Below are 22,525 nucleotides of genomic sequence, written 5' to 3'. Positions count from 1 at the left end.
GGCCTGCAGCCACAGGGAAGTGGATCCTGCCGACAACGTGGATGGCCTCGGAAGGGGAATCGTCCTAGCAGCTCCGAGAAGAGCCCAATGGGCTGACACCTTGAATTTGGCAACACGAAACCCAGGGCAGAGAAACCAGCCGAGCCCCCCTGCACTTCTGACACACGGAAACTATGAAATAACCTTGGGTTGTTTTCAGCCATTATATTTGTAGTAATTTGTTAAGGCAGCAATAGAAAACTATAAGACTTACCTTGTCCCAACAGAGCATACAGATCATCCTTTTAAAACCTAAGTCAGATGATGCCATTTCCAACTGCAAACACCTGCAACTCCACGCAGGAGGCCTTCTCCATCCCAGGAACCCACGGGAATTAATCACGCCCTTGGCCCATTGCCCTCAGTGGTGGATACATATAACCCCTTCCCCCCCAGTTCCCTTGCGCCTCCTTGGGGACACTGCAGTGTCTCCCAGAGTTCTCCCGGGGGCGGTGGGAACGGTACCAGGTGTCTGACTGCTGGGGTCAGACCGGACCTGGGTTCAGCAACCTCGGTACTTGAGTTCTGGCTGGGAAAGAGTTCAGAGCCAGGACTCAGACGCTCTGGAGAAGATCTATTGGGCAAGCAAAGAGAGAGTAACTGGAAGAGGGATTTCCAGCAGGTGGCTCAGAGAGCTGCCCAGGAGTGGGCTAGGGCTCCTTTAACCCCTCAGAGAGGGTAACAGCTTTCTCCTTCCAGCTGACCTATCAGGGTCTGTCCAGCCGCCTCCGGTCCTTGTATGGAAGTTGGATGGGGCTTCCCCCCTGCCCCTGGTTCTTCTCTAGGGTGGGGCGTCCCACATGGCTTCACGAGGTTCCAGGGAGGAAAGGTCAGGAGAATCCCCTGCAGGGGCAGCATTCTAGGTGGACAGGGGCCTGGAGGCGAGGACCTAGTTAACGATACTTCTCTCCAGCACTTGCTCCACCAGCTTTTCCATCGCCAGGTGTCCGGGACCTTCTACCCTGGTGCCCTGTACCAGGGCCATTGCCCTTGCTCTGCGCCTGCCTGTCCAACTGGCCCCCTCAGTCACCTGCTGATTAGCACCCCTTCCTTCCTCCCTCCCTTTCCCTCTCGCCTCCTCACTGCCCCATAGTGGCTCCTGGGGTCACGTCCCAAATAAAAGACTGCACTGCACGCTGCCTCAGGCTCTGCTTCGGAGGGGCTACGACCGAGCTCACAGGGCGGTGGCCAGGGAAGCCAAGGAGGTGGCTATAACTAGAACATTTTATTTTATTTTTTATGCAAAAGCTCAGGTACATGTTCCTGTGAGGTTTCAAACTGGGCAGGCATGGAGTCAGCCCAAAGGGCATGTGCTTTAGAATAACACAGACACGGACTCGAATCTCTGCTCGGCCCTTTATCAACTGAAAGAAACACTGGCAAGTCATGTAACCTCTCCAGGTCTGTGCACCATCTTCTGTAAACAGAATGAACACTGTCTACCTCACTGGGTCAGACTATGCAGTCCTGTACTGAAGGCGCATGGCGCACAGTAGGCACTTCTATGGATGGTATCACAGTGAAGGGTTAGCTAAAAACCTCACAGCAAGGGAAAAGAGTGAACACTTGGACTTAAATTCGTGTCTTTACTGGTATTTATACATTACAGCCGGCAGGGACCGGGGTCCAGTGCCTTTGGTTTCCAGCTGGGAAATCTGAGACTGAAAGAGACAAAGAAGCGCCCTGACCTATAGCTTAGTGGTTAGAGCATCAGCCCGTGGACGGAAAGGTTGTGGGTTTGATTCCTGGTCACGGGCATGTACCTGGGTTGCTGTGTTGTGGGTTCACTCCCCGCCCCAAGTTGGGGCATGTGCAGGAGGCAACCAGTTCATGTGTTTCTCTCACATTGATGTTTCTCCCTCCCTCCCTTCCTCCCTCCCTCCCTCCTTCCCTTCCACCCTCTCTGAAAAGCAATGGAAAAAGCATCCTCAGGTGAGGATTAACAACAACAAAATAAAGAGGCAAAGAAGCTTTTCTCCGGGCGCAAAGCTAAGTCGTATAAAACAGCAACCTCTTCTTATTTGAAAAGTGACCAGGCCAGGACTTTTCTGATGTGAGGCGCCACAGAGCTAAGAATAACCCCCGAGGAAACGTCGGACTTACAAAACAAGGGGCGCAGCGGCCAAGGAAAACAAGCGCGGGGCTTTTCTCAAACCTGGGCATTTCCCCTGCTACCGACCAGGAAGAGCTGTCAGTTCCAGCCCGCGCGCCGGTTTCTTCCGCCTTGGGAATTCACCAGCACTGGCTCATTTTGGAGATATTCCATTAGTTACTTCTTACATCCCCAAACAGAAGAAGGAAGCCTCGAGATAAGGTTCTGCCACGCAGGAAGCAAGGAAATGTTAAGTGTCTCAGCGTTATCTAGAGAATTTAGAAAGGGGAGTGGGATTCCGTTTCTCCTCCAAGTCAAGCGGAGAACAGGGATTAAGCTCCTATGTGCATACATGTGTCCCCACGAGCCGCAACTCCCTGTCCTTGGCTACAAACCACTCACCTTCCATGTCCAGGAATTTGAAACCCCCACTCACCCTGCATCGTCCCTGCATCTGCCCAGTGCTGCCACGACGGGCGTCCGGCCGTCCAGGAGAGAGGGTGTCAGGATTGACTGCAGCTAATCCGGCGCCGGTAACTGAGCACCCGCCGCAGGCCTTCTCCATGTTCCCTCCCACATTAGGTGGCCCGGGGCCAGTGCCGCTCAGTGGTAGGACCTGGCCATCGTGTCAGAATCACCTGAGATATTCGCTTCAAGAGCAGATGCCTGGGCCCCACCCAGGCCTATGGAGTCAGACTCTCTGGATATTGGACCCGAAGATGTGCATTTTAAAATAGCTGCCCATGGCCCTGGCCACGTCGCTCAGTTGGTTGGAGTGTCATTCTGATACGCCAAGGCTGTGGCTCCATCCCCGGTCAGGGCACATACAAGAGTTAATCAACGAATGCATAAACAAGTGCAACAGCACATCGACGTTTCTCTCTCTCCCCCTCTCTCTAAAATCAATAAGTAAAATATTTTCTAAACAAACAAATAAATACATAACTGAGCTGCCCTGTTAGTCTTCTTCAAGAGGAGAATCTGAGACCTCCGTCCCCCCGTATGTGGGAGTGCAGATCAAGAGTGCCCAGGGCTCCTACCTGACTCCGATGACCCAAGGTATCTCCAAATCCCAAATGAATGACCAAGCCTTCCTGGGGAATGAACTTAGCAGGAGCCAGATCAGTTTCCCATCAAATATGCCCGTGGGTTGATCAAACAAGGCACGCCATTGGACACCGTGATGGTACACTGGTATGAAGTGCATTTCAGGATTTGGGGTGTGCAAGAAATACAGCTGTGTTCTGCACGTAGGACTGAACCTTTATTGGGACTTCCTCCCCTACCTTAGACTCTGCAGAAGTGCTTTAGATGTCAGCAGCGTAGAATTTGGGGGAAGGTGCCAAGTTTTTAAAAAATGAGCACCTAGCAACCCTGCCCAGAGGTGGGGGCTGAGAGCCTCGGCGAGAGACGGCCCCTGCCAGCTTTGCCGTTCCCGTCAGCAGCGAGGAGCCAGCGCTAAATCCACGCCTTTCACAGGCTGCCTTTCTGCCTGTGTCATGGCCGGTGCTGCCTTTTCCCACCTGTGGCTTTTCTTTGTCCCCAGCCATTGATGGTGCACAGGGCGCCTTGGAGAAAACGGCAACGTTCGTCTTGGAAACTCCGACATCCTTGCTCTGGCTCTCGCTCCCTCAGGGCTGTCCCTTCGTCATAAAGGTGAGCATGAATTGACCTGGGCACAGAAGCGAAAGCAGTTCGAGTCCTCGGGGCCCCATTAAGGGAGGAGCGGGCAGGAGCTTCCAGGAAAGGGATGCTCAGCCGGGAAGTGTGGCGCCTCCGAGACCAAGCAGCCCTGGTGGTGGGGCTGGGCTGTGCCCACGTGTGTCCCACCTCCTGCTTTTTCTCTTGTCTCCCCCACGATGGAGACTGTAAAGGGGCCCATGTGAAGCAGAGGAGCAACCCAGCAGGGACACCTCCAATCAGCATGTTACTTGGGGGAAATTAGGTTTACTGGGGAGTGAGAGATAAGATTCAACATCCCCAACTATTCAACTGTCACCCAATTTCCTCTGCAACTCATTGCTGATCTCCAACAAGGGGGTGCTCCCAAGGGGGTGCCCTTCACCTGATAGGAAAGTGCAGGTGAAGAGGCTGCAGTCCATCTGTCGCCGGCTCCTGCCCCTCCCTGTGCTGGGGTCTCTCTATGACAGGCCTCCAGGTCTGTCTGTGACCCTTCAGCAGCCCTGGAGCCTGAAGAGAGACCCCTACACCCCAGGCACCCATTCTCAGACCCCCTCAGGGGCTCCCTCTGGGACAATGCAGGATGACAGTGGGTAGGTTTGGAACTTCATACCTCTGGTGAGAATAATAATGCAACCAGAACCCAAGTTTGATTGCCTGCTGCCACAAAAAACAAACAAATTCACGAGACAGGTGCTGGTGAGAAAGGAAAGTGGTTCATTCAAGTGCCGGCATCTCGAGGAGATGGGGGACTCTTGTCCAAGCCCATCTCCCCACCTCACTGGTTTTTATAAGGAGGGAGAGGGAAAGCTGAACAAAGAAATCAAGGAGACGGGGTTGAAAAGTTCTCTACATTCAGTCCAGCACAGTCCATTCCGATAAGGATCTCAAAACTGGTCAAGTGATGGTCTGATATGCATCATCCTGGTCTTTGTCATCCTGATTCTACATTTGAAGGTCAGCAAATCTCCCAGAATAGGGATGACTGAAGTTCAGGGCCTGTATCTTCTGAAGTTAATTCCTAGGATTCTTAGACAAACATGCTGTTTATCTTCAAGCTGCATGCTAGTCCAAGCCAGCATTTAAAGAAACAATGTCAAGAGAATGGTGGGGTGGGTTGCAATTCCCACTGTTACAATCCTATATGATAAAAGACCAGAGGCCATAAGCATCACAATTGGAATGACCGCTCGACCAGTCGCCATGAGGTGCATTGACCACCTCTTGGTCCCTCCCCTGCGGCCCACAGGCTCCGATCACAGCAAGGCGGGTGGCGGGCAAGCGTCGCAATCAGTGGCAGGTGGGTGGGCGGGGCGGCGAGCAGCGGGCTACTCAATTTTGTGCACTGGGCCTCTAGTAATAATAATAATAGTTACCTTTACTCACAAGTCTTATCCACTCATTTCTTTTATCCCTCCATGTGGTATTGGGTTCTCTCCTCGAGTTATCTCAATTTACATTTAAATAATCATTTTGTCTTTTAGCTCCAGAGAGAATTTGCTCTTGAGTCAGGATCTCCTGGAAAGCGTGGCAAAGGGGTCCACAGTGGTTCCCAGGGATGCTCGGCCTGCACGCTCACTTCTTTGTCCTCTTTCTCCCCATGTGCTGGGGGCTGGGATCCATTCTCACTGCAGCCTCTGTCCTCTGTTCTGGGTTTCCTTCCTGCCTCCATATCTCAGGATCCATGAATATCAGCTCTCCCAGATGAAAGCTGGGGTGATCCTGTTGCTCTGAGAAGAAGAAGAAAGATTGAAGACTCGAGCAGGACAGGGAGGCCCATCGAGGACCTGACAATAAGATGAACCAGGACATGAGGTAGCAGTTAAGGGATCAGGTCCTGAGAGTGACTGTCTGGGTCTCCCCCATAGCTCTGTGCTTTTGGCTGAGAAGGTAAAATCTCCGGTGTCTCAATGTCCTCCTCTTTAAAATGGGGATAGTAAGAGTACCTACTTCATAGACTGCTGTGAAGATTAAATAGTCAGATAGATGAATGTGCAAAATACTCAGAATGGGAGCTGGCACATAGTAAGTACTCAATACATTTTGGAAATATTATTTCTAGTAATTTGGCTGTAACTATGCACAGAATCTGAGGATTATTGTGCAGCTTGTGACTCATTCCTCTGCGAGACAGTGTGCCTTAAAGTGGGTCGACTTGATAGGTGAGAAAGAGGAAAAATGTGGTTGGTGACCCATCACTGGCAATACTACCACAATTACAGAGGAGCTGCTGCTAATCAGCAAAGCTTTTTTTTTTTTTTTAAATCCTCACCTGAGAATATTTTTTCCACTGCTTTTTAGAGAGAGGGGAAGGGAGGGAGGGAGAAAAAGAGGGGAGAGAGAGAGAGAGAGAGAGAGAGAGAGAGAAACATTAATATGAGTCACATCGGTTGGTTGTCTCTCCCATGAGCCCCGACTGGGGCCAGTGATCGAACCTGCAACCCAGGTGCATGTCCTTTACTGGGAATCAAACCCTCAACCCTTCAGTGCATGGGACGACGTTGTAACCACTGAGCACACCAGCCAGGGCTAATTAGCAAAGTTTTAAAACCTTTTAAAGATGGAGATTTTACATGATTAAAATGAAAGACCACGCATTTGTGTCATATTAATAGAATTCATGTAAAATGGAAAGGTGTGTAACAAAGGAGACTTGGTTGGGGGGGGGGGGTTCCTGGTATCCTTATAATCTTTAGCATCTCGGATATTCCCGGGAAACTTCTGGGATGCTGCTGGGAATTCCTGCCCGTGGGGCTGGAGTGTTCTCCTGTGACTCACAGGAAGCCAGTGCCCTATAAAGTCTCCGGCAGAGCGGGCTCTGCTGTTGTCGGCTGACTTGGCACCAGCACTGCAGGAGCAGCGGACGCAGTGGCACGGGGACTCAGAGGGGACGTGGCACAGAGGGGACGCACCGGGAATCAGAATCCGACAGGGAAACAACCTCTCCACAAACCCGTAAGTCTCTAATTAGCAGCCCTGGGCCATGCAACTGAGATGACTGCTATGAACAGATATGCAACGGCCTCCTTATGGGATCTTTCTACATCCAGAAAGGCAAAGGCTGGCTTTTCCCTTTGACCTCAAGGGCGCACATTTAAAATTCCCATTTATTCATTCAGGCAAACCTCTATTTCATAGAGACTGTGGCCCTGGAGCCCTTTATCTAGGGTCCTGGGAGGCTGCCGCAAACATCCCTGGAGAATGAGCCGAGGAACCGGCCGCCTGGGTTTCATTCTGTAATTCGTTTTGTGCCTTTTCTCCCCAGAAAAGCACCTCAAGTCTGACCTTCGATGGGAAGAACTCTGGAAGCCATGACTGCCCCGCGGCTGCTGTCTGCTCTGGCCTTGGGTAAGCCGATGTCATCCGAGCAGCTCTCCCATCCTCCATCGGGGCACCGGGGCCCTTTCAGACCGATGATGCTTCCTGGTGGGTGGGCACCCTGTGCACCGCAGGGCTAAGCAGCGTCCCGGCCTCCCACACCATGGGGCTTGCCCTGGACCAGGGCAGGTTACCTCTTTGTGCCTCAGTTTCCTTAAGTGCAAGGTGTTGACCACGCACAGCTAAGTCCCAGAGGCACGTGAGGGTCAGGGTCACGGCAGGCACAGCTCCCTGGCAGGCTGGTGGCACCCGGCAGCGCCTGCTCACTCTGACCACTGTCCCCTGCAGAGGGGTCCTATGGGCTGTGGTGGGAGCAGGCAAAGCAAGTGCAGAGTCAGTCTCAGAAGAAAAGCGCAGGAAACGGAAGTTTCTCCGTCCAAACTCCTTCTTACTTTGGAAAAGGCGAAGGAGGTTCGAGTCCCCCTGAAGCCCATGTCGGCCTCCCTAAGAGGGTAAAGGCCCGGTCACAGCCGTAGAGCTCCGCTGGCAGGAGACCGGGCAGAGCAAGCCTTAGGGACGGAAAGCGAATGCTGGTCTCCAGGCTGGGGCGGGGGTGGGGGGGGGTGGGGGGGGGCTCATAGGTCAATAGATTTAAAGCAGTGATGGCGAACCTTCTGAGCTCGGCGTGTCAGCATTTTGAAAAACCCTAACTTAACTCTGGTGCCGGGTCACATATAGAAATTTTTTGATATTTGCAACCATAGTAAAACAAAGACTTATATTTTTGATGTTTTATATATTTAAATGCCATTTAACAAAGAAAAATCAACCAAAAAAATGAGTTCGCGTGTCACCCCTGACGCGGGTGTCAGAGGTTCGCCATCACTGATTTACAGTCTCAGTGTTCAGGATGGAAGAGTGTGGAGGCCAGTGGTGGTGAGGCCTGCCCATATGACACCATTTAATGCCCTGGATGGTGCACTTACCATGTGAGGGTGGCAAACTGTACTTTCCCTCAGTGAAAGGAGGAGGAAGAACAGTGGGGAGGGGAGGAAGGCCAGCTCAGAGCCAGACCACGGCAGGACTAATGGCTCTCCTTCCTTTCACGTTTCCGCTCAGCGCTCCTCCTGGTCAGACAGGGCGGAGCCTGGTCCTACAATGCCTCTGAGAAGGACATGACCTTTGACGAGGCCAGCACCTACTGTCAAAAGCATTACACCCACCTGGTGGCGATTCAGAACCAGGAGGAGATTCAGTACCTGGACTCCATACTCGAACGCTCATCCTCTTACTACTGGATCGGGATCCGCAAGGTCGAAGGCCAGTGGATCTGGATCGGCACCGGGAAGCCTCTGACGGAGGAGGCCGAGAACTGGGCTCCCGGGGAGCCGAACAACAAGCAGGCCAACGAGGACTGCGTGGAGATCTACATCAAGCGGCAGCGGGACCGGGGCAAGTGGAACGACGAGCTGTGCAGCAAGCGCAAGCGCGCCCTGTGCTACACAGGTGGGCACGGCGGGGGGGGGAGGGGGGGGGCGCCCTGTGCTACACAGGTGGGCACGGCGGGGGGAGGGAGGCTTCGCCACAAACTGCTGGCACTAGGCAAACACTGATCTCTATGTGATTTAAAAACATATATTTTTATTGATTTCAGAGAGGAAGGGAGAGGGGAAGAGAGATAGAAACACCAATGATGAGAGAATCATTGATTGGCTGCCTCCTACACACCCCCTAATGGGGACTGAGCCCGCTCTATTCACTGAGCCAAACCGGCGAGGGCGATGATTTTATGTTCTAAAAGATCTGGTGTTAACGTGTGCTGCTTGAGAAAGTATCTCTTGCTTCTTTGTGCAAATGTAGGCAAGAACCCATGTGTGCATGTGTCCATAGCTGCATGCCTAGGTCTGTAGGTGTGTAGGGTGTGTATGCACACGCACAGGGCATGTTTTGGCTCCTTGTTTACCGGTGGCAGGGGAGCCATCTTTTGAGTTTGTGATTCAGTGAGTTTCCTAGTCTTGGTGCCAGGGACGGCCGTCCCCCTGACTCCCGTGTGCTGGCATCAAGGTTGAAGCCGTGAGCCTGGAGCTCAGCTCTGGCGCTCTGGGAAGGCGCCTCAGGCAGAACATCGGGCACTTGTGTCACTGGTGACGTCTGTGGTGCTCACTGTTGACCCTCCAAGGCTCATGCTCTTGCCATGCCTGTGTGCCCGCAGCTGCCTGCACCCCGACGTCCTGCAGCGGCCATGGCGACTGCGTGGAGACCATCAACAACTACACTTGCCAGTGCCACCCCGGCTTCCGCGGCCTCCAGTGCGAGCAGGGTGAGTCGGATGCCACCTGTCCCTCCCTGAGACCGCAGTGCTGGCCGAGCTCGCTGGCTTGGAGCCGGGTCTGCAGGCCTTCGCTTCCCGGGGGTGTGTGGTGCCCAGGGTCGGTCGGCAAGGGCTGAGCCTGTGAAGCCGGACCCTCCAGATTCAAACCCCAGATTCCCCACGTATCTGGCACCGTGGCCGGGAGCTGCGCTCCGAGGCCCGGCTGTCTCACTGCAAGATGAGCATGAGAATAGACCGTCTCAGGGCTTGTGGCTGGGATTCTGTGACCCGAGGCAGACAGGCCGTTTTCAGGAAACCTGTAACCCACAGGAGCGGCAGTTCCCGGGGTCCCTCCTCCCACAGGAGCTGAGAGAGGGCAGCACTGACTCGGTTTCTCTTTCCAGCGGTGACCTGCCCTGCCCAGCACGCCCCTGAGCACGGACGCCTGGAGTGCACCCAGCCCTGGGGGAGCTTCAGCTACAACACCTCCTGCGCCGTGAGCTGCGAGGAGGGCTACCGGCCCAGCAGCCCCCAGGCCGCCCGCTGCACCGCCTCCGGGGAGTGGAGCGCGCCCCTGCCAGGCTGCGAGGGTGAGTCTCCGAAGCACCCCTCCCTGCCTCAGCTTTTTATCCAACTTGGGATGTTTTCAAACTCTCGGGAAAGTTCTTTTTGTCGCTGTCTTTTAAGAAAGCTTGTCTCTCAGCCTGTGTCTATGGCCGGGGTGGCGCCCGCTTGGGGTGAGAGAGGCTTTTTCTGCGTGTGAAAGGGGTGTCTCTGAGGCCCCGGTACCTGTGCACAGGCTCTAGACCTCAGGGGCTCTCGCCTTCTCTCCCTGTTCGAGGTGAACAACAGACCCGCTCAGGGCTGTGCAGTCAGCCAGCCTCAGCGTCTCCTTCTCGCTTTGTCTTATTTTCTCGGCCAGGGACCACGACCCCTTCCTCGGGGGCCATGGGGTTAAAGTGAACGCGTGTCTTGTCTGTCACTCCTGTTTCCACCACCACCAGCCGGCTCCCGACCGAGGTCTCCTTCCCGGCACTGAGGCCCCTGAAAACCCGCTCAGGGGCCCGCGGAGGGATCGGACTCTAGATCAGACACTGGGCCCAGAGTAACACTCAGAAAAGAGGGAAATCGCCACCAGAGCAGGAAAGCCCCTGTGGGGGTGCCGCCCCCAGGAGTTCCCCGGGGCGTTGGACGCCCTTGGAAGGCAGCCCCTTCCTCTGTCCTAGACGCCAACTCAGCAGGAAGCGAGGCTTCTCCTCTAACGCTCATGTGCCTTCCAACCCGCAGTGGCCGAGTGCCCGGAGGTGGCGCGTCCCGCCCATGGGTCCGTGGACTGTTCCCAGGGCCCTGGCGCCTTCCCATGGAACACGAGCTGCGCTTTCCGCTGCGAGGAAGGCTTCGCGCTCGTGGGGGCCCCGCGCCTCCAGTGCACCGCGTCCGGGCACTGGGACCACGAGGAGCCCACATGCACAGGTAGGCAGCCCCGGTCCGTGGGTCGGTGGGTCGGTGGGTCAGTCGGTCGGGATTCACCGCTCAGACGCTTTCCTCCACCCGTGCCGGGTGCGGCCCAGCCAGCCCTGCTCACTGCCATGTCTGTCCCTGTGTTACAGCCGTGACCTGCGGCGCCCCGGACCCCCCTGCGCACGGCTCCGTGAACTGCAGCCTCTCCCCGGCCGGGGAGCTCGCCTTCGGGTCCTCCTGCAGCTTCGCCTGCGAGGAGGGCTTCCAGCTGCGGGGGCCCGCCCGCGTGGAGTGCACCGCGCAGGGGCGCTGGGCGCAGCCCGCCCCGCTCTGTGAAGGTGAGCCCGGCCTCCTCCGAGCAGCCGCAGCCTGGGGGTGGGGGTTGGGGGGGGGGGGGTCGGAAGGAGACTGGAAGTCAGGGGCTCAGGGGGAAAAGGCTCCCAAGCCCCCTGAAAAGGCCCCTTGGAAGACGCGCCTGGAGAACCAGCGCAGAGGGGGGCCCTGGGGCCGGCCGCTCTCAATGTGCTGCTGACGGAGCCTCGGGCCGCCGGGTGGGAGAAGCAGGATCTCACTCTAGGAATTCACATTTAACACGTGGGACCACGAGAGCTCCCCGATGCTAGAACCCCGTCTTCCCTTCCTCCTGGAAGTGTCAGGGCAGCAGGGGGCGGGGCATCCGCTGTCACAGGCCTCAGCAGCAGCCTTTAGTCCACCTCAAGGCGAGAGGAGGACATTGAAAACAAGCAGGTTCCACTCCCAGGTGCTGCTGTCCTCGTAGCCACACATGGCAGGGAGCCCTGTCCATGAGCAAATGGCCATGAGCCGCACCCAACTGCACTGCAGACCAACTGCATGACTGCCGCTGACTTCCCTTCGCTGGGCACCCCCTATAGGCTCCAGCCCCCCAGCTGCGCTCTGAGGACATACACCTCTCCTGGCCCTGCCCCCTCTTTCTCATGTCAGAGGAGCCTGTCCTGTTAGGGGCCCCCCGCCCTTGGTTAGGGCCATGGCCGACTGTCGGGGGTAACCAAGAGTTTGAGCCCCCGAGCGCGTCCTTGTCTGAGGTGCACTGGGTCCACTCAGCCATGCGGGTCCCTCCTGTCCCGCCAGCATGTCCTGACCACCGCGTTGGTGTTTCAGCTTCCCAGTGCAAAGCCCCATCCAGGCCCGAGAGGGGCCACGTGAGCTGTGCCCCCAGCGCTTCAGGGAGCTTCCAGCCCGGCGCCAGCTGTGCGTTCTCCTGCGAGCCGGGCTTCGTGCTGACAGGACCCGAGAGGCTCCAGTGCGGCCCCACAGGGCAATGGGACAGCAGGGAACCCACTTGTGAAGGTACAGTTTTTGTTTTCTTTTAAGACTGAAAAAAAGATTGAAACCCTAATTGGTTTGGCTCAGTGGATGGAGCATTGGCCTGCAGACCAAAGGGTCCCGGGTTTGATTCCGGTCAAGGGCATGTACCTCAGTTGCAGGGTCCTCCCCGGCCTGGGCCCTGGTCAGGGCTCGTGCAGGAGGCAACCAAGTGTTTCTCTCCCATCGATGTTTCTCTCTGTCTTCCCCTCTCTCTTCCCCTCTCTCTAAAATCAGTGGGAAAATATCCTCGGGTGAGGATTAACCAAAAGGAAAATTTAAAAGATGAATTTATATATAGAAGAGCCAGGGATTTGGGTACTTGGAGACACCTGTGGCTGCCTGAGACAAGCGAACTTCTCATGTGCTTGCTCCCCTTCCAGCTGTGAGATGTGACCCTGTGCCCCGGCCCCAGAGCGGCTGGGTGCAGTGCCGCCACGCCCCTGCCGGGGAGCTCACCCCCAGCTCCTCCTGCACCTTTGGCTGTGAGGACGGCTTCCAACTGCACGGGGCAGCTAGCCTGGAGTGCATGGCTCGGGGACAGTGGACACAGGAGGCCCCCTCCTGCCAAGGTCAGACTGAAGTCAGACTCGAAGGAGTAGATGTGGGTCAGTCCTCACACGTTGCCCCCAGAGACTTGAGCCTCATTTAAAGTAGTGCCTTGCTCTAGCCAGTTTGGCTCAGTGGATAGAGCATCGGGTTGGGAGCTCAATCCCCAGTAGGGGGCGTGCAGGAGGCAGCCGACTAATGATTCACTCTCATCATTGATGTTTCTATCTCTCTTTCCCTCTCCTTCCCTCTCCAAAATCAATCCTATCTAAGAAAGAGGGAATATGCTAATTGACCATCACACCCTCACAAAGATGGCAATGCCCAGTCCCCTCAGCCCTGCCTCATCCAGCCTCAGTCCCTCAGCCCTTCAGCCCCGCAGGGGAAGGCAGTTGGGGAAGATCATGCCAGCAGGGGAGCAGTTAGGGGGCGATCAGGCAGGCAGGCAGAGTGGTTAGGAGCCAGCAGTCCCGGATTGTGAGAGGGATGTCCGACTGCTGGTTTAGGCCCACAGTTGGACATCCCCCGAGGGGTCCCAGATTGGAAAGGCTGCAGGCTGGGCTGAGGGACACCCCGTCCCTGTGCACTGGGGTCTTTAGTAAAATATAAATTTTTAAAAAATGACGCCGTGTCCATAAGTCGTGCTTGTGTGCTGCCTGTCCAGCCAGGGTTAGGATCTTCCAGGGGATTTTCCTTAACCTCTGCCCCATCCTTTGCCTGCAGTGGTGCGATGCTCACACCCGGAAGTGCCCAGCAAGGTGGCTGTGAGCTGCGATGGGGATCTTGTGTTTGGCGCTGAGTGCACCTTCACGTGCCCCGAGGGATGGACACTCAATGGCTCGGCGGCTCTGACATGCGGTGCCGCAGGACACTGGTCCGGGATGCTGCCCACTTGCGAAGGTGAGGTACTCGTTGACAGAGGTTGTCAGGGGGCGAGAGTGAAGATGGGGGTTATCTGGCTAAAATAATGCAGATCCATTACATCGTTATATCCAAACTGGAAAGGCCAAAGGGTTGGCCAGGTTACTAAGCTGTGAACATGCAATTTAATGGGAATATAGAGAAAACAGAAGAGGTGACATGTTGATAGAATGGGTGGAATATTGACCATCATAAAGGAAGAGCTGGGGGGGGGGGATGACAGAAAGAGAGAGAGAGAGAGAGAGAGAGAGAGAGAGAGAGGAGAGAGAGTCCGGGGTCCATTGTATGCCAGGAAAGAGCGTGGCAATGAGTTGTGCCAGTCTGGGCAGATCTCCCAGGTCTTTAATGCAACGCCTCCTCCCACATACGAACCGCACGGCTCTGCTGCTCTGTGTCCTGTAATGTGTGTACAAAGCAAAGGGCAGATCCACACGCAGTAGGACTTTCAAGTCAATTCCTCTCGTGACGGCTCTTCCCTGTCTCCGCAGCCCCCGCCCCGTCCAGCCTGCCCCTGGCCATCGGGCTCTCCGCTGCCGGGACCTCCCTCCTGACATCGGCGTCGTTCCTCCTCTGGCTCCTGAAGCGCCTTCGGAAGAAAGGTGAGGGCCTGTGCACGCACCCCAACCCTGTGCCTCGCGCTCTCCACGCGCGAAATCAATAGTCAGCGGCAGTCACAGAGCAGCAGTTTTAGGGGAAGAGTTCACAGCACCCAAGTGGGAAGTTTTAGGAAATGGGTGTCACCGCGGGCAGCGCCACGCGTGCTGGGTTCTGTGGCCTCTGAGGCCGTGCAGAGGCCGCCAGGGTCCGTGCTCCCAGGAAAATGGGCAAAATGTCTCTGAAAATGTGTTTGGGGAACAGGCTTCCGTGGCGGAATAAATCAGAGGGGATGTGAGAAGCATCCAGCCACACCTGTGGTTTGTTTGGCCTACGGAGTATGGAAAACTTTTTTGAATTAAGTTCTGATTACAAAATAGGAAATTTCACATAAGACCCGGATTTGGGACTTGTAATGAAAAAGTGGACCCTACCTCTGGCCAGCTGAGCCTGTGGCTGCGGCTTGTGTGGGAAGCTAGGCCCCTCCGTGAGGGCCGCTTGCACGCCGCCCTACTTGCCGCCAAGCTGTGCTTGTGCTCTGATGACATGGGGCCCCCAAAGGCGTTGCGTGTGCCACCCCTGAGGGTGAATCAGACTGTTTCTGGACTCGATGTGTCCTTTGAAGTCACTGAGTCCAAATTACGGTTGTCTTTTTCTTGCAGCAAAGAAGTTTGTTCCCGCCAGGTAAGTTGCGCTCTGCACCCCGAGTGCCACTGAGCACCTGCACGTCTTTCTCTCTTCCCGTCGAGAGCGGTGCCTCACCCAGTGTTCTTGTGTGTTCTGCAGCAGCTGCCACAGCCCTCCGTCAGATGGATCCTACCAGACGTTGATTTAACTCCAAAAGGAGCCAGGTAGGCATTGAAATCACATGCGGTTTTCAGAGGAGACACCCTCTTTACACGTGCTGTTGTTCTTTGAGCCCCCCCAAATCTGCCAGTTTCTAGAGTGCGGGTGAGGGGTCACCCCTTTATGGGATTTTATGGACTGTGGTTTCATGTGTTTGTAGAAGGAGAGGAAAGGAGCCAGGCTCTGGCCACATTGAGTCAGTTCATTTATGGAAGTTAATAATAACGATGATAATAGCTAACCTTTATATGGCAGGTTATATCCTAGGAACTGTTCTGAGCTAGGAATTCTATGCAATGGGGCTATTACTATATTTATTATTTTATAGATGGAGAAAATGAGGCAGAGAGAAGTTAAGTAACTTGCATAAAATCTCAAGGCTCGTAAGTGGTGTGGCCAGCATTCATACCTGGGCAGTTTGGTTCTAGAATCGGTGGCCTTAACCATTCTGCTCTGTTTTCTGAGAATTTGAAAGGGCCCAGTCTCCTCCAAATGCTTTTTAAAAAATTAGTGCCTTTTGTGTGCAGTTTTAGGTTCTTAGGAAAAGTGAGCAGAAAGCACATGCTTCCAACGTACCCTGACTCCCACCCTCCATTTCCTCTATTATTAACATCTTGCGTTAGTATGGTATTTTGTTACAATTTGTGGGCCGACATTGTTACATTATTAACTAAAGTCCACAGTCTTCATTAGGGTTCAGTCTTGGTGTTGTCTATTCTAGGGGTTTTGACAACTATATGACACAAATCCACCCTTTTAGTCTCATACAGAATGGTTGCACTAAGCTAACGGAGTAGGATTTGCTGTTCATGTTTGCACTACCCCAGTGAGAGTGCATGCAGTGAACAGAAGATGAATTCTGTTGTCGCTCTTCTGATGCAGAATATTAAGTGTCCTGATGATCTGCACTCTTGTATCTGCAGGAACACAGGTAAAGGAGGGAGTGAGAGCGATGCCCTGAGGACAGCAGAGAGCTCTCCTTGGATCTCAGACCTTTGTCACCTACTGCAGCTGGACTGCAGTGCCCCCCGAGAACGTCAAAGGACCAAAGTCCCGCGGGCAAGGCCAGCCTGCCAGCAAAATGACTCAATTTCCTTTGTCCTGTTCTAAGGGTCTGGAAAGTGCTGGACACAGGTGGAAGGATATTCTCTTCCAGACAAGAGCAAAGAGCCCCAGGCTCTGGAGTCTCAGAACTCCTTTTCTAGCTCTCCCTCACTCCTGATGAAATCTGGGTGGAGAAACCCAGTATTTTGTGACATTATTTCTTTTGTCCTTCATCTCTCTATATAAAAGCCTAAGTGACTAAATGACCAGTCAACCAGTGCTATGACACACATGACCACTAGGGGGGGAGACATTCAACACAGGAGCTGCCCCCTGGTGGTCAGTTGGCTCCCACAGCAGGAGCGTCACTCAGCTGACTGACCCATCCCAGTGGCCCACCATCCCAGTGGCAGCCACTCACCGCCTCAGTAGTCCTGCAGGTCCAATCTCCGGAGAACGGACCAGGCACCCATGGACTGGTGCCTCCAGCACGATCCCGATAGCGCCCCCAGCCTCCTGGAAGTCAGCTCGGGCACCGCGGCCGCTTCCCCTCCCTAGATGCTTCGCAAGGAAGAAATTATATAAAAGTGGCCACCAGGTGGCTCCTGACAACCAGTGGGAACATCAGCAGAATGGATCCAGATCCTGGACCAGCAAGAGCATCCCGTCCCATGGCCCTCCTGGAGGGCTGATCACATCTCGGCCACCCCCCTCGGGATGGGCGCCCCATCAGGACTGACTGGGTGTGAGCCTGCGGCAGGCACAGCGGGCCAGGATGAGTGGGAGCGGCAGGCAGGAGCAACAGGCGTTGGACTGCCGGTTTCAGCCCGATCCCCGCAGGCCACCCTGAGGGACCCCAGCCGTGCACGAATTGGTGCACCGGGACTCTAGTAGTGTTATAACTACTGGTTACAAAGTTGCTGTCATGGGCTGAATGATAATTGTCAAAAGTTTAGACGAAACTAATTGTACAAAGATAGTCTGTTACTGACTTGAAAAAAAAACAAACAAAAAAACAACAACCAACACCTGCGTGGAGATTATTAAACAAAGCCTGGATCACGTTGTTCCCTGTGGGACTCAGTGCTCTTTAAAGTATTCTTAGAGGTAGTATTCTTCTGACTTGCATGGAGTATGTATTCCATGATTCTTAATTCAGCACTACAAGTGTTGTAGGCACTTTAACATATGTAAGTGTTAGGACTTTCCTAGATCACCACCTCTTTATTTATTAACAAATTCTAATGTTGCATCTGCAGTGACTATATTTCAATAAAGGGCAAATCCTATCCCCTGACAATGTACAATGGTAACCAGTGTACATTGTTAATTTTTTCCTACAGTTGCTTTTAAAAAATGGAGTAGTACCAGTGAGTAAAAGCTAAGTGGCAGACGCTGTGCACGGTCAGTTAATTTTTCAGAAACTTGTGGTTTCCATGATGAAAAACTTCCAGGAGACCAAATGCTCTGATTTGATAAAGGCATATGTGCAAATGAATGAAGGAACACTTTCGTGAAGTCTTTGTTGAAAAAGCACCCACCTGTAGGAATAAGGATGTGCTTTGCATCCCCAAAAGATGTTTGTCGGATGTGATGTGTCAGCATACAGTTCTTGATGAGTGCAAGGCCCTAAGTCCACGATGGGACCCTGCCCGTGTCCTGGGTTCACCCAGTGGGTTTTCAGAAAGTGAAGATGTTGAATAATTATTTCCCAGTTGTTTTCTTGTGTGTTAGGCTGTTCTTAAAGGGAGGGAAGCCTGGATGAGCAAGTATTTATATTCGTGTGGAAAGCAGCTTAAAACTCCTAAGGAATCCAGTTACTGATTGCTGGCCCCGGGAAGTGCTGTCAGTGACTGTAAGGCTGCTTCAGCCTCGCAGGTGTGAGGGTCAAAGCTCCCTCACACCCCCGTCGCCTCCGCCTGTGCCGAGGAAGCCACGCTCAGAGGCGCTTTGGCGCTTTGGCCCAGGCAAAGCCAGAAGTAAGAGGAGAGGCGACAGGAATCAGGACCGCAGGGGTTTTGAAGGGCCAAGGACTCTGGGATATAACAGAAAGAGGATGCATGTGAAATGTGCGATCAGGCTACATCGGAAATGAAGGACCATTGTACCTGAAACTGCTCCAATGTAAATGTGTATGTTATTGAGTTGGAAATAGCTGTGTGAGATGTAAGTGTGTCTGTGTTTTATAAAGTATTTTAAATTATGATTTTAAATATTTTGCAATTTTTAAAGTATGTATTTATTTAAACTTATGTCATACTTATTGTATTTGACGTGGCACTATAAAGTTTGGTAATAAACATGTTTATATGTATCTCTGTGTACGGCCTCTTAACAATTCTGAGCTATTTAGGTAAAACTCACACACCATAAAATGCGCCCTTTTAAGTGTACAATCCAATAGTTTTTGTATATTCACAAGATCCTGCAGTCATCCCCACATGTAACTCCGGAGTACATCTCTCTCTCCCCCAAAAGAAACCCAATACCCACCAGTAGTCACCCTCCCTCCACCCTCCCCCACCCCAGCCCCTGTGAACAGGAACCCACTTTTTCCTCCATGGACTTGCCTGCTCCAGACATTTCACGTAAGTGGAATAATTTGGCCTTGTGTCTGGCGTCTTTCGCTCAGGATAACGTATCCAAGGCTCATCCACTCCGTAGCATGTGTGGTACTTCATTCCTTTTTATGGCTGAGTAATCCCCTATTGTATGGCCATGCCACACTTTCTCTCCCCATCCGCCAGCTGGTGAACATCTGGGTTGCTGCTGCACTTTGGCTGCTGTGAACGATGCTGTTATGAACTTCTGGTACACGTTTTTGAGTAGACTTACGTTTTCAGTTCTCTCGGGCGTGCAATTGCCGGGCCATATGGTAACTCCATGTTTCATTTTTTGAGGAGCAGCAAACTGTTTTGTAAGAGGGCCGCACCCTTCTACCTGCCTCCCGCAGTGCACAAGGGCTCCAGTTTCTCCACACCCGTCCAATACTGGCTACTACTGCCTGTCTTCTTGGCTATCACCGCACTCATGGGCCCCTGCACCAATACTGCACAGTTGTCTGAAAAATATGAATGCTCTAGAAAAGGTAAGGAAGGTCAATGGAACAAAGTCCTCAAGTTGCTCAAGTTAAACAATTCACCTTCATTTACTCTGCAGACTTGTTTTCCTCCAGGCCCAGGGCCAGGCTAGTTTCTCTGCTCCCCTTTCTCCCCCCAAAAGGTGTCTCCTCTCTTCTGAAAGGTGTCACCCCATGAGGCCTGGTGTGTGCCAAGCGGAACACCTCCTTGTTATCAGGCTCAAAACATCTGACATTTCTAAGAAAACGTGGTTTGATTGTTGACTTGGTTGTCCAGGCTGAAAACAATTGTGGTTATGGCACTGTCATTGGCTACAGTGGGTTTCACTTTGGTTTTATACTTCATCTTAGCTCAGAAGTTCTACTTAAGAGAAAAAGTAAAGAAAAAATGAAAAACTAGGCAAGGTCCTGCTGGTGAGGCTGTTTCCCTGGAGACCGAGATAGCAGCCCAGAAGGCAGCGTGTGGCTGTTGGCTTTCCCGGCACAGAGTGACGCAGCAAACTGCACAAACGCAATGTGTGCAGCCCGGCCGGCGTGGTTCAGTGGTTGAACATCGACCTATGAACCAGGAGGTCACAGTTCAATTCCCGGTCGGGGCACATGCCTGGGTTTTGGGCACCGTCCCCAGTGTGGGGCGTGCAGGAGGCAGCTGATCAATGGTTCTCTCTCATCATTGATGTTTCTCTCTCTTTCTCCCTCTCCCTTCCTCTCTGAAATCAAAAAACATATATTTTAAAAAAGCAAAACAAAAAGCAACAACAAATTAAATGTGTGCAGAAGGAATGCAGGGGCCCGAGGACATGGACATGGGCCAGTGAGAGCACAGAGTGAGGAGGGGAGCAGCTCTGGGTTGGCAGGTAGCTTCCATGGAATACAACACACACTTACGTGCTCTAGAGTTAGACTAAGTGTCCACCCGCCCCCCGGACCCAGCAGGACCACCCCTCCTGGCCACCTCCTTCCTCAGCCGGAGTGGAAGTCCCCCCGCTGGCCTGTCACCTTCTAGACAGCTCACCAGGCGACGCCTCCTGACCCACCTGCTCTCCTTCCCAAATGCCACCTTCACCCTCAGGATTGCTCTCCCCAGTCGACCAGCCCCCACCCTCCAGTTCCTCTCCAAACCCCTCCCACCCTGCTGTCCCCGCATCTGGGCCTGCGACAGGCCCCGCAGATCTCTCCAGGGGACGTCTGCTCTCTCACGCCCACACCTCAGCGGTGGGAGGCAGGGGTGGCCTCCTTTATGGTGAGATTCTCTTACTGATCTTTGTTCTTCTATCCCCTTTTTAAAAAATATATGTTTATTGATTTCAGAGAGGAAGGGAGAGGGAGAGAGAGAGGAATATCAATGATGAGAATCATTGATCGGCTGCCTCCTGTATGCCCCCTACTGGGGGGGGGGGATAGAGGCCACAACCTGGGCATGTGCCCCAACCAGAAATCAAACTGTGACCTCCTGGTTCATAGGTTGATGCTCAACCACTGAGCCACGCTGGCCCGGCTTCTAAAAATGAAAAGAAGAAATAAAATAACCCTGTTTTCTTGGAGCACATGACACCGAGTTCACCACCTCATTGCAAGGACTCCCAGCCCCTGGTCCTCCTCACCCTCAAACACCCCTGCATCCTGTGTGACCTCACCCAGGTGCACCGCAGTGCACTGTCCGCGTTCTCCGTTCTCCATCATTCTTCTCCCTCCGCTCGGCTGCCTCTCCCGGACACGGCCTCACCCGTGCCGCCACCGAGCTGCATCCACTCTAGAATCACAGGCGCTCTCGGGTTCGAGGGGAAGTCTGCAGGTCAGTTTGGTGCATGTAGATTGGGAGGTGGAGTAAACCACAAATGGAGATATCGGGAAGGTGTCTGATGGGCACGGGGGTCGTTCCCGGGGCAGAGGAGTGTCCCGGGTGGAAACAGACGTCGGAAGTGAGTGGTATTTAGGCAGCATTCAGGTTCAGAGACCGGGTCGGGCCATCGAGTCCACGGGGTAAACGAGAGAAGAGCAGCGAGCGCTGGGGCACCCACAGGCTTGGCGGTCGGGGAGCTGAGGGAGCAGCGACCAATGAAACAGGAGACAGTGGGTGAGGTGGGGAACCAGGAGCCGACTGGCCGAGGAAGGTGAGGCCGGAGACCTGGCTGTGGGCTCAGTGAAGGGAGGACACAGGCCCTGGCGTGGCTGAAAGCCTGGCTGACAAGGTCAGGAGAGAACGGGCGGGGAGGACTTAGAACGCAGTCTAGACGCTGCTTTGGGCTGGAGGTGGAGATCGGCACTTCCTGGGTCCCCTCGGCCCCAGGCTTGTGCCCTGTAACACGCCTTCCGAGCTCCTGCCTGGAGGAGAGCCGCGCAGTAACCACGCGCACAGGCTGGAGCGGGGCTGGTCCCAAACCCCAGGTGTCTTCCTTTCTTACCTTCCCGGGACTTTAAAACCAGGGATAGTAATAGTACCTACTGCGGGGTATTGTAGTTAATCTCTATAAAGATTAATAAGGTAATAAACATGGAGTGTTGTTGTTATTGTCTTTTCAAAAATGCAAATCCGATTGTCAGTGACTACCCCTTCCACTGCCCCTCCTCATTCGGGTCCTGATTTCATATGCAGTGTATCTCCTTCACATGATACACTCGGGGGTACAGATAAGGGCATTTGTAGGCCCCCAAACCCCCGAGGGCAGAAAGCCAGAGCTGCTCTGCAGGTCAGGGCTTAACTTTAGGGGTGCCATGGACAAGGACGTCCACTAGGGGGCGAGCAAGGGGCAGGGAGGCACCCTCAAGCTGGTACAGGTGAGCCCTAGGCAGTCTAAGGGACATGGTAATGAGTCTGAAGTACTTTTTGATTGTGTGGTGTTTGCAGTTATCAGGCGCCTCTACCATGGATAGCGAAGAGTTGGCCCAGTGTTGATAGAAAAAGAAAGAAGAGAGATAGAGAGATAGAGAGAGGGAGACTGGGAAAGAGGGGAAGAGGAAGGGAGGGAGGGAGGGAGGAGGGGGAGGGAAGGGAGAGAGGAAGGAAAGAAGGAGGAAAGGAGAGAAGGGAGGAAGGGAGGAAGGGAGGGAGGGAGGGCGGGAGGAAAGAAGGAGGAAAGGAGAGAAGGAAGGGAGAAAGGAGGAGAGGGAGGATCTAACAACAGCACCTTGGTCAGAGCTCTGTTTTTCTCAGGGGAGGTGACGGAGGTCAGGAAAGAGGTGGGGAAAGAGGAGCTAGAAGGGGGGGCGGGGGGAGGAGGAGGATGTGAGACTGCGTTAGAGAAAT

General features: G+C 53.8%; 1 protein-coding gene across 6 annotated transcripts; it reads left to right on the top strand.

Annotated features, from left to right (window-relative positions):
- The first annotated feature begins 6,641 nt into the window (after window positions 1–6,641).
- SELE (selectin E) lies at window positions 6,642–18,513 on the top strand. Of its 6 annotated transcripts, none has more exons than XM_023763264.1 (14): window positions 6,642–6,766; window positions 7,077–7,159; window positions 8,249–8,581; window positions 9,342–9,449; window positions 9,845–10,030; window positions 10,728–10,913; window positions 11,051–11,239; window positions 12,042–12,230; window positions 12,629–12,853; window positions 13,518–13,694; window positions 14,204–14,314; window positions 14,972–14,993; window positions 15,096–15,160; window positions 16,079–18,513. In XM_023763264.1, exons 2-13 carry the CDS (start codon window positions 7,102–7,104, stop codon window positions 15,142–15,144), a joined length of 1,833 nt encoding a protein of 610 aa, XP_023619032.1. In that variant the 5' UTR covers window positions 6,642–6,766; window positions 7,077–7,101; the 3' UTR covers window positions 15,145–15,160; window positions 16,079–18,513. The 6 variants fall into 6 exon arrangements, with proteins under 6 accessions (XP_023619032.1, XP_006099676.2, XP_014320595.1 ...); XM_006099614.3 differs by having other exon boundaries at window positions 8,249–8,635; window positions 12,629–12,817; XM_014465109.2 differs by having other exon boundaries at window positions 8,249–8,635.
- Window positions 18,514–22,525: the final 4,012 nt, after the last annotated feature.

This window comes from Myotis lucifugus, unplaced genomic scaffold (assembly GCF_000147115.1).
Source record: "Myotis lucifugus unplaced genomic scaffold, Myoluc2.0 scaffold_279, whole genome shotgun sequence".
NCBI lineage: Eukaryota > Metazoa > Chordata > Mammalia > Chiroptera > Vespertilionidae > Myotis > Myotis lucifugus.
The sequence above is the reverse complement of the archived record's forward strand: the minus strand, read 5'-3'. Positions and strand labels throughout refer to the sequence as shown.